This window comes from Cervus canadensis, chromosome 11 (genome assembly GCF_019320065.1).
Source record: "Cervus canadensis isolate Bull #8, Minnesota chromosome 11, ASM1932006v1, whole genome shotgun sequence".
Classification (NCBI taxonomy): domain Eukaryota; kingdom Metazoa; phylum Chordata; class Mammalia; order Artiodactyla; family Cervidae; genus Cervus; species Cervus canadensis.
In genome coordinates this window covers 40,011,723-40,023,463 of record NC_057396.1, presented here as the reverse complement: position 1 = coordinate 40,023,463, position 11,741 = coordinate 40,011,723, and the positions used below count along the sequence as shown (strand labels likewise).

The 11,741-nt window shown below is 45.6% G+C and overlaps 1 protein-coding gene across 6 annotated transcripts in view; it reads right to left on the bottom strand.

The window, feature by feature from the left end:
• Positions 1-451: 451 nt before the first annotated feature.
• The window catches only part of SCUBE2 (signal peptide, CUB domain and EGF like domain containing 2), a 69,625-nt gene continuing 58,335 nt past the window's right edge, over positions 452-11,741 (bottom strand). For 4 of the 6 annotated variants that reach the window (XM_043481752.1, XM_043481749.1, XM_043481747.1 and 1 more), the window contains 4 exons: positions 9,385-9,582; positions 7,825-7,977; positions 3,626-3,705; positions 452-2,715 (listed from right to left, as the gene is read on the bottom strand). In XM_043481752.1, the coding sequence (XP_043337687.1) occupies positions 2,563-2,715; positions 3,626-3,705; positions 7,825-7,977; positions 9,385-9,582 (584 nt within the window). In that variant the 3' untranslated portion in view covers positions 452-2,562. Of the gene's footprint in view, positions 2,716-2,833; positions 3,346-3,625; positions 3,706-7,824; positions 7,978-9,384; positions 9,583-11,741 lie in introns of those variants that run through there. The other 2 variants (XM_043481748.1, XM_043481751.1) reach the window with 2 other exon arrangements.

The window sequence follows — 11,741 nt, the reverse complement described above, 5'->3', positions numbered from 1 at the left end:
ATGGCTGCTTGGTTGGTGGCAATAATTTGTTAACTGCTCTCTGCCTCCATGTCTGCTTTCTAAAACCTATTCTTCATATAGTAACCAGAGCTCTCTTTTAAAAACATCAATCAGATCACCCCACTTTTCTGTTTAAACCCCTTCCAAAAGTTTCACAACATATTTAGAATTAAACCCACACCCCTCATTCTGGATTCCAAAGCCCAGTGTGTTCTGGCCCTATCCAGTTTCCCAGCCTCATCTCATACCTCTTGACTTCTCACTAGTCTGTGATCCACACATGTGTTTATTCCTGCCTGGATAGCCTTTGCACATGACTTTCCTCTCTCTGGAATGTTCCTCCACCTGATCGGCCCACGGCTGATTCTTGCCATTTTTTTTCAGTTGAAATATCATTTACCCGGAAGGACCCTCACGATTCCCAAACCTAAAACAGCCACACCATCATCCGTTATATTAACCTATTTTAATTTTTAACATAGCACTTACTACAAGCTGATACTTTTCATGTTGATTTGTTCATTGTCTCCTCCTTCTAAACGGTAAGCTCTAAAATGACAAGACCTTGTCTTGTCACTGTGCAACCCTAAGGCAAAGAGGTGATATTAGTTAACTATTTATTGATTTAGCAGATAGTATGAGTAGCCCCCGCCCACCAGCCTTCCAACAGGACCACAGAGTCTCTCAGAGTGGTTGACGGGTATAGACAGGAAGCTGCATGAGGGCCTCAGTGGCTCGTGCATGGCCCAGCTCCTGGAGGATGTTTCACAGAGACCAGGTTCATGCAGCCTCCTTCCAACCCCCAGGTACTGCCATCAGCTGCCTTCTTATGAAATCAGCAGTACAGAACCAGACAGTCCTGAGCATATAGTTACTAACATGCTTGGACAGAATGGTGCAGTTCAGCTCACCCCATCGGTCAGGTCACTAACTCATGTTATATTACACTGAATTTTCATCTTATAGTCAGACTCAGAAATGTAGGCCAAGTTCCAGCATTATAAATTCCAAGGACTTGTATTAATGATACCTTTAAAAGTGAAGATATTCAAGTTTTTCACGAGAGACTTAGAAAAGGGTATTTAGGACCATTCAGATAAATTAAAAAACTTTGGTTAAGGGCTTTTAAAAAATCAATATTGCTTATAGGTTAAAAAAATCACTGAGGTAAAAAGTTAATTCAATAATGAAATAACCTTCACTTTCTTCAGAAATATTTGTTGATCATTTTTTTGGTACTTTGGTGTAGAGAACTGATTGTGTGTGGAGTTAGTTTGTTACTGAAATAAAACACTGTGGTTGCCTGTAGGCAACCCTTTCATTAGGGAAATGGCAGCTTGTGTGATAGAATTTTTTTATTCACTGTAATAAGATTTTTGCCTGTGGAGTTTGGTTTTTAAAAATTCAATAGTATTGAAAAATCAGATTCCTGTGGGAGAAAATGATTGTGAGGTCCCACTGTGTTGACTGAAAGTGAGACGATTCTGTGGTACTCAGAGGCTGGGATTAGCGTAACTGCTTCTGGCGGTGGTGTGACCATTAAGGGAGTGAGGCCACCCTGAGCGTGCAGCTCATGCCCTCGGAGACCAGCCGGTCTCTGAGCTTGGAGCGGGGGAAGGAAGGCAAACGTGACAGGCTGGGCCATACCAACTCCCACCTGGGCCTTCACCGCCCCGTGGTGGGAAGCCCAGGTGGAAGGAGGACCCTTGGCGGTACTGACTCAGGGTGTGTGAATCTCCTTTTCATGATGGATGGAGTCACATTCATCAGGAGATCACGTCGGATCTGCACTGTCCAGGCCCTACCTTGGTGCCCAGAAGAGCAGTGCCCTGAAGGCACAGCTGCAGTTGTAAGAGAAGCACAGAACATTTGCTACGAGATGGAAACTGGCAACATGGAAGGTCATCGACAGGTCCACATGTCTGTGGAAGTGCTGAGTTTCTACCTTTTTATTTCTAATTCTTTCTGCTTTAAGTATTTTTTGGTGATCACTGCTTGGAATCCAAGCTTCTGGGATCAAATTTAAGTCACACAGACTGGAGAAGGCTGTGGAGAAAACCGGGTCCTTCCATGTCTTGGGCAGGGGGGAGGTGAGCGGTGTCTGGAGGGCTCCCCTTCCCTTCCTTCCCCCTTTCCTGGTCTGCCTGGTCAGAGCCAACACCTGAGTACAGAGGGCTCCCTTAGGGAGGGCTATGCTGGAAGAAGCTGAGGTTTCAGACAAGGCAGCCCCCTCAAGGAGGAGTGAGGACCGAGAAGGACAGATGAGTCTCACCTAAGCTGACTGAAATTCAGCTCAGCCAGCCCTTGATGTATCCAAGACAGCTGCCCACACCAATGAGAAGCAGGTAAGACTCAAACCCATTCTCTGTCCACATCTATAGTGCTGGGAAAGAAAAACCAAGTTCAATTTACCAAAATATCTGTATTATCTATAAAAATTGAACTCTAACCAGTCACTGCTACTAGAGGCAGCATTATCCGTCTATGCTGGCTGCAGAAGCATATGGCTGTGTCCTGCCAGCCCATAGGCCGAACACTGTGTCAAGTGGCACGTGGGCAGACTTATTTGTAAGGCCTCAAAAACCTGGACACTTTGGAACGGAGTAATCGGATGAAGGATCGTGGAAACATTTCCCGGGACTCCTGGGCTGTGTACTTGAAATAGTTCTGGGGGTGGGCCAGGACATCAAACAGAGCCTTGATCAGTTTCTTATCCTAAAAAGAACAGAATTTTTGTTACTGGGCCAAAATATTTAAACATGATGACATTTTGCCAATGGAACTATAATGTCCCACTGTGAGATAGTAAGTTGATCAGCTGAAAAACACTTTGTGAAAATTGTTTCCTCTGATTTTTATCCTTTGTTCCAGTTTTTTTTTCCCCAAGGATCTTTAAAAAGCACATATTAGTTTTATAACAGAAAACTTAATACATAAAAAACTGTTTTTCTAAACCACATGATAACTTTGGAATTTGGGGAATATTTATAGGGTTAGTGATGTGGCAAGTGTTTATTTATACTTATAAATATCTGAAAGCTGGTGAACTTCAGGCTTGAAGGATGAACAAGGAGCTAAGACTCTTTAACTATTTGGAGAATAAACATGAAAACATGATTTGCTGCTGGCTTGGATTTATGATAAACAAGTTTCCCACTGCTCTTCCTCACATTCCTAGATTAAAAAATACAACTTTACTTGACAACACTAAAAACAACTTCCCTGGTGACTCAGTGGTAAAGAACCCACCTGCCAACGCAGGAGACGTGGGTTCCATCCCTGGGTTGGGAAGCTCCCCTGGAAAAGGAAATGGCAACCCAGTCCAGTATTCTTGCCTGGAAAATGCTGTGGACAGAGGAGACTGGTGGGGCTACAGTCCATGGGGTCGCAAAAGATTCGGACACGACTTAGCGACTAAACAACACAACAAACATTCTACAACACTAAAAGCAATTCCCTGTTGTTATTGTTGTTGTTGTTTTTTAAAGAAACTAAGTCTGGTGAAGATACAACACTGCCCTCAGCCCAGAGCAGGCTCAGTGTCTGAAAGGCAGCAACGTGGTGGGAGAGGAAACTTTCCTCTGTGGCATGGGTAACTGCCAGGCCCACCTAGGTACATACTCACCTTAAGTATTTCCTGATGGTTCTCAGATGCATAAAGCCTGCCATCTCGAACTATGTCTTCAATGAGCTCCTGGTAGTCCTCTGTTTGAAAAAAGGACATATTTTTCATTGCTATGGTTTAGTTATTTCCAAGCTCACTCTTTTCTTTAATTGTTCAAATAATGTTCTGAGAAATGCCCTTTCTGCAACTGAGACAGGCTGGGACCTGGGACCCTGTGCAGCAGTGCTGCGATGCTTGCACCTAGACACACCACTCCTGGAACAAAATACAAAGAAACTGAATGGGACAAAAAATAACGGCATGCATATTCAGCTGGGGCAAACTCTGGACCCCAAAGATACAAGGAGACCAAAAAACCCAACCGCCACTTTTGAAGAGCCTGGAGCAAAAGCAGGGTACTGCTCATGCCCCTGCATACACCACCACTAAAGGGGTGGGCAAAACACCTAAGCCACCCCTCCAGCCTGACCCCTGGACACATCCCTACCCTTACCTCATATAAGGAACAAGCTTGCACCCTCTCGGGGAGCAGGGAGCAGTGAGCAAGCAATCAAGGGAAACTGTTTGTGCTCCCTCCCCTGGCCACTGCAGCCGGGCCCCAGTAAAGCCTTGCCTGAATTTCTTGTCTGGCCTCTAGGAATGATTGGGGAAGGCCAAGAACCCTGGTGGGTAACACAGCTGCCGTGAGAACAATGACCCCTCTGATACTAAGAAGCCAATCAGAGACTCCCACAGACTCTCCCCCACCTCCTGTCACCCACCAGCACCTGTACACCCTCTCTTGTTCCTTTTCCCTCGGATGAAACCTCAGAGCATCCAGCCAAGGCTCCTCCCTCCACTTTGCTCACCAGCTCCCTCTTCTCTTACCAAATCAAGGGCGTTATTCCTGTCATTCTGCCCTTCCTTTCCTATGTTATGACTTTTCTCTCTCTGCTAGTCTTTCATATCAGCATAACAAACATGCTGTTGTGTCTCTAGTTTTTTGCTTTTTTAAAAACCTTCTCTTGACCTCCTTTCTCCCTCCAGCTTCCATTCCATGTCTTTGCTCCCCTTCGTAGCAAAACTCCTTGAAAAGAATTGTCAGCAATCACTGCCTCCAATTCTACTCTTTTCTTTCTCTCTCAAACCCATTCCAGTCAACAGTGGCCCCCACCACTCCCCCAAAACGGCTTGTTGGGGTCCCCAGTGACCTTCACGTCGCTAAATCCGAAAGCTCAATTCTCAGTCATCATCCTCCTTGATGCAGTAGCATTTCAAAGTCTAGCCTATTTTCTACAGTCATAATTCAAATCAAGCATATGCAAGACACAATCTCTTTAAAATTCCAGGCAGAAAAAAAGTGCCTCTTTGTATGCATATCATGTGCAACAAAACCAAACAAATCATAAGAACATCACTGGAACTGTGTGGGAGGAGTTCTCAAAAAAGTTTCCCCTAGTCAAGTGATGGGAAATGGAAATTCATAGGATAATACTCATAATTACTAATTTAATACATGTTTGTACAATTCTCTGGTCCTCTGTTCATTTGGTCTCTTTCTTCTTATCCTTTAATTTTAGTGAATACAAAATCTATAAAATATGAACAAGGGTACATTTTTCTTTTAATCTTGAATTCCTCTGCTGCAGAGTTTCTACCTCAGAGAATTAGCCCCCTTCTGATGAGGAGTTTACCATTAGGAATGCCTGTCACTATGCTGGAGAGCTGTCTGCCACTATCCCAAATGCTTCCAGGTCACCGTCTTTTTTAAAATTCTTATTTATTTATTTGGCTCCACCAGGTCTGAGTTGCAGCATGTGATATCTAGTTCTCTGATCAGGGATTGAACCTGGGAGCCCTAGGTTGGGAGCACAGAGCCTTAACCATTTGACCATTAGGGAAGTCCTCAAAAGCACCATCTTTGTTTTTTTTTTTTTTTTTAATCTTTCCTCTGCTTTTAAGAATGACTGTCTCCTCACTTGCTCCAGTTGTCATGGAAAAGCACTCCAGTGTTGTAGGAAAGAACTCAGGAGCTGCAAAGGCCCTGCAACTTTGTCCTCCTGTGTCCTCGGGCGCTTACTTAAATCTCTAAGCCAGAGCGGCCTCATCTATAAATCAGGAAAGAGATTCAGTTGCATCTACTGCCTGGGCAGCTGGGAGGAATGTGCCGGGTCAAGGGCACTTGGCACTGGTCCTCCTAAGTTCGGCACACGTTAGCACAGCTGTGGCCCTCCTGCTTCTCCGGGCCAGTGGGCTAGTCTGTAGCAGCCTCGGCTGCCCCTTCTCAATGCAACTGCTGTTCTTCTGGGTTTACAACCAGATATCAGATTTGTCTGAAATATACGTTGAGAAAAAATATTAAATAGGCTCTGGTGAGGACCTAAGAGGCTTCTGCAAGGCCAAAGCAGCATTTTTCAACTATTTTCTGCTGTGACATGCCAGATCCATTCTCATGAGCCTAACCAGAGTTATATGTAATTTTCTCCGGTTCAAGTGACAACTCTTTATTTGAATTTTTTTAATTAAAAAAGCAAGATGTTTTCATGTGTCACAGAGTTGAGAACAGCCTGAACTAAAGTGTGTGAGCTCTGGTGACATTTGTTTTGGCTTCTCCGTGGTTTTTGGGTGCCTTCCTCATCCCAGATGGGGGCGGTTGTGGGCTGGCTGCCTGTGGGGAGAGGAGGTATTCTGTCTCCTGGCAGAGCCACGTGTGTCCACCTAGGAGTCTGATGCTGAGATCCCTTGTCTTGGTTTCTGACATGTTTCAGACACCAGGATGATGATTTTATCACATGCTAGAAATAAACTTTATGAGGTGTTCTTAGGAACTCCATAGAATACTGTTTTTCCAAAACACCAACTTTTCGTACTTGTCTGCCTGAATACCTTCAGTGGCTCCCTATAAGATTAGGTCTACCCTTCTGAGCTTGGCACTTGAGTCTCGTCATAGCCTAAGTCTGCCTCCTACTACTCTCATCTCTCACTGCTGAGCCCCATGCACCCTACCAATTGGCCAAATCATCAGTCCCCAACATGCCAAGTACTCCATTATTTCACCTATGTCATTTCCTTTTCCTGAATGTTCTTCCTGCCACTTACAAGAAAACTTATAAGTTCTTTTGACTCTAACCTCTTGAGACTTTGTTTTATTCTCTCCAAAAACCCATGCAAAGTGAACTGCAACCCCTTCTCTGTCCTCACACAGAGCCTTGTGCATGCCCTGTTGTAGCATCTATGATACCATATACATTTTATGACTGTCACTAACCACATTGTCTCCAGCACTTCATTCAATACCTGGCATAGTAGATGCTCATTAAATATTTGTTGCATGGATGAATGAATAAGTTCATGATGAATAGATGACTCTTCCCCCACTAGGTTATCAGTCCCTCCAGGACAGAATCTAGTTCATTTTGTGTTCCTAGTAAATGTTTGTCATACAAGTCTCAGAACTAGATAGGGCCCCAGGGCTCATATCGGCCACCCCTTCATTTAACAAGAAGAAAGTAAAACCAGAGGTCATCTAACTTGCCCAAAGTTAAACAGCAAGTTAGTGGTAGAGACAAGACCAGAACTCAGGTCTTTTTCCCCATCCTTAGGATTCCATATATTGGAGAAGGAAATGGCAGCCCACTCCAGTACTCTTGCCTGGAAAATCTCCTGGCCAGCGGAGCCTGGTAGGCTGCAGTCCATGGGGTCGCGGAGAGTCAGACACGACTGAGTGACTTCACTTTCACTTTCAGGATTCCATATAAGAAAAGCCACAATCATAAGAAGTTAATATTTGCTGAGCATTTACTATGTGCCAGGCACCAAACCAAGTTCTTTATGGATTATCTCACTGAACTCTCACATTAAGTCTAATGATTATCTATCTCCATCTACATATTAAGAAAATGAAGCCTAGAGTTGGTAGCATCAGAAAGTCACAAAACAGATAATACCCAACCTGCCTAACTCCAACGCCCACATTCCACCCCATCAAGTTATGTTCACTTTTATTTTCTTTCAAACATCTTTTCATGCCTGTAGTTAGTGTCCCCAGATGCCTGCTTAGAAACTGGCACTTGTGAGTCAGCAATGTCCTGTCTCCATAACCTGCCTGCCTTGCTGAGCACGTGTGCTTGTCAGCACTCCACCAGCTGGCCCAGAGTGGGTTCTGTTCAGACCAGAGCTGCTCCTTACACATGTTGCAGCCTGAGCTTCACAGTGCTCACCATCGTACGTCACGTATGGGACCTGGAACCCTCTGGCGCTGTTCCCCTCATTGGACTTAAACTGAATCCACAGCCTCTTGGATCTGGAGGTGAAGGCGATGGGGCGTTCATAGGTCTGGCAGGTTTCATATGTTGTCACAGAATTGGATGAAGCTGCCAAGGGAAGTGGGAGGGGATGGGGTTCAAGTCACCACGGAGCCTGCAGACAATGGACACTCATCTTTTCAGATACTCATGCCACAGAACAAGTCATGTGCAAGGGTTCTTCAGGACCAGTGGAGTCCTCAGAAGGGACTGGAAATCTAGTACTGGATACCTAGTGGATGCAGTTGGTGACGGTGGGCCCCAGGGGCAGCTCACTGCAAGGCCCCTGGCTGCCAAACAGCAGCAGCTAAGGCTGCAGCAGTCATGCAGGAGCTGAGTTAGGACCCTCACATTCTAGAGCCAACCTGCTGTAACCTAGTGATAATCACCACCATTGGCTGCATGCTTTCTAGGACCAGGCAGTGTGCTCTGCACTTTATGGACTTCATCTCACTTAACCCTGCCCTCCCCCAAACAAGAGGAGGTTGGTGCAGTGGTTCCCTCACTTATAGAGAGATTAAGTATATGGATCACACAGGGTCACACAGCCAGCATGTGGAAAAATCAGGATTCAGACTCACACCTGACCTCAGGCACTGTAACCAATAATAAGAATGGCAAACAGTATGTGGTGGCCTGGTGTGTCATTATTATTCTCAGTGCTTTGCAAATATAAACTGATTTATTCCTCATGACAACCCTATGAGGTAGCATCTATTATTATCCTCATTTTAACAGATGAGCACACTGAGGCAGAAAGTTCCAGAATGTATTCCAAGATCATAGAACTAATAAGAGGTGGAGTTGGGCTTCTGACCCAGGAAGTCGAGCTGCAGAGCCCCCTCACTGTGCTGCCTCTAAGCTGTGTTGATGGCAGTATCCTTTTATGGACACCGGGTCATGCGTCAGGATAGGAGGTGGGTCCCTCCTGGCTGGACCAGGCCCTTGGTCTTGTTCAGTGCCCAAGCCATGAGTTGTTTCCCAGGGTGAGGCCTGTGTCTGGAGTCCTGAAGTCAGCCCTCCCTGAGGTTCACTGACACTGTGTCCTTGCCAAAGAAGTTTCCCAGTGAGCACAGAGGGGAGACCGACCTGCAGGACTGCTTCCTTTAGGGTTCAACAGGAGGTCTCAACCTGTGGTTTTGTCTAAATTTTGTTTTCTTGACAAACTCTATAAACTCATGTCTCATCTCTGTTCTAATACAGGGTGGCATTCTAGGCCTGCATCTCCTGTTTAAAGTCAGGCATAACCAACAAGAACATATTGTACAGCACAGGGAACTATACTTAATGTTATGTAATAACCTTCAAGGGAAAAGAATCTGAATCACTGTTTTGTACACCTGAAACTTACATGATCTTGTAAATCAACTCTACATCAATAAAAAAAATTTTTTTTAAATAATAAAGCCAGGTAGTGTGCCATCAGGCTTCCCTGCTGGCCTCAGAAAGGGAGCGGAGCAGAGGGGTGAGACGTACCGGTTTTCCGCATCACCAGGTAGTCTCCACAGTCGTCCTCTATGGGCAGGAAGATCTCAGGGACCACAATCAAGATGCGGCGCTTAGGGGGTGGATTGATGGTCCAGGTGCATTCTGTGTTGGCTGGGTAATTGCCTGGGTAGTTTGGGGATTCGATGTATCCGGTGAAATCACCCAGCTCCCCTCCACATCTTCTGTCTGGAAGAGGAAATGCCACGAGTCATGAAAGTACCACAGAGCCATCATCGCATCACGGCCAGCACCCGCTTGGCTAGGGAGAACCACTGCATCTCTGTTGCCATAGAGGAACAGGGCCTGAAAGCGACACCATTGTGGGAACAAGTCTGTACCAGCCCCCACCCACCCAACCCCCCAACCCCTGCTGGGAGCCCAAGTACATTAACTTTCCACACAGAGCCCACCCCTCTGAGTTCCCAGGGCCTCATTTTCTCCTCAACTTGAAGGTCAGGGGCAGGTGTTTGTGAAACAAAAGAATAACTTTATTCTTTATTGTTCTGTTTACAAAGTCCAAGCGCTGGGGGAACGGGTGGTACAGAACTGGCAGGTCTGTCAAAATAGGGAAAACAGAGCTGACTCTTCAGCAGAGGGTATTCTACCCTTTCCTAGACATCTCTGAGGAAGACTTGACAGCTATACTCTCACTTTTCTCTCTGGTCAAGACCATGTTTTCTTTTCAAGTGGGGAAGAGAATTCCATTCAGCTATCAGTCAGCATGGGGCATGATACATATTCGCCTCTGGCACCAAAGACAAGGAGAATACACACTTGTGGGCACACACACACACACACACACACACACACACGCTCCACTCAGCCACATCTTCACTAACTATCTCTCCACTCATCCAACAAATATTCTTGCCCTTAAGGAGCTTATTGTTTAAAACTATCAGGTGAGTGTGTTCAAGAAGATCTTGAAGGGACTACCTTTGGCCTTTCTAGTTGTAACTTGGATTTATTATTCCTAACAGAAAAAAATAAATAAATAGGCTTTTGTTCCTGGAAGAGAAAAGGGGGAGGGCAGAGCCCTGGATACCTCTGAGCCTGACTGGCCGCCTGAGGAACTAAGAAACAATTGAGGACCAGGGATGGGAGGACAAGGAAACAGATTCATCTTGGTAGGGAGAAAAATTCTTATCTTCTCACACTGTGAACTGACCAAGTGTAATCTACCAACAGACTAGGATATCATGAGCAGCAGTAAGCTTCCTGCTAAGGACAATGTTCAAAAAGAGACGACAGCACTTATGAGGGTGTTATTAAAAGGACTTCGTTGGGATAGAGAGAAAACTAGATACTCTTCCAGTCATAAATTCCAATGATTCACCCCTCCAATCCCCTACTCTTCCAGTTTGGGGAGGCCTTCTGCTCCCCTCCATTGCAGTCTTAATGACACTGAATCAGCTAAGATTGTCTTTTGGCCTGTACTAGAGAATTTCACATGGTGGTTAGAAACAACAATCAAACAAACCACACAACAAGTCATTGAATGACTTACCTCTCCATTCCTACAGAATACAAACCAAACTCTCTAGCCTGGCAGTCAAGACTACAGTGAAACAATGCTGCCTGCTATAGCAGTAAACAAAGGATGTTGCGGCCATCAAGCCATGAGACACTGCAGGCACCCCAAAGGATGCACCCTGAGGAGACTCAGGATGAGAAAGCAGAGGGCACTGGCCCCAGATAGCTGAGGTGCATATCAAAGGAATGATATCAGTGAGCCCAGATGCTTGCATCTTCCCATACACAGAAAAGTGTTAAATTCCTGAACTTGAGATGTCTGGTTTTCCTTGATTAACAGTATTCTTTTGATGCTCCGACGACCTAGTCTCTCTTTACTGCTGTGTATCCTGGCTCCTCCCTTGCCTCTTTGGAGCAGTTCCATATCAGAGAGGCTGCATTCCAGGCTTAAGTTCTCAGTTTGGTGCACCGAATAAAACATAACTCTCAACTTTTAGGCTGTGCTTTTTCTTCCTTTTCTGGTCAATAAGGCCTCCCTTTCTGGTCTGCTCAGACTCCCTGCAAGCACATTCCATGATCAGGTCCAGAGGTTTCCTCCCACAAAGCCTTTTACTCTCCTGAGTCTGTGCTTCCTCCCAGCTGCTCTCCTGGGCCTGAGGCTCATTCACCTGCTCTCCGCCAACTTTCGCCATCAAAACCTTCTCCTACCCTCCTGAAGCCTGTCCTCATCTCTCCAGAGGGGGGTTCCCCTGGTGGCTCAGTCAGCAAAGAATCCGACTGTAACGCAGGAGACCTGAATTCAGTCCCTGGGTTGGGAAGATCCCCTGCAGGAGAGTATGGCAATCCACTCCAGTGTTCTTACCTAGAGAATC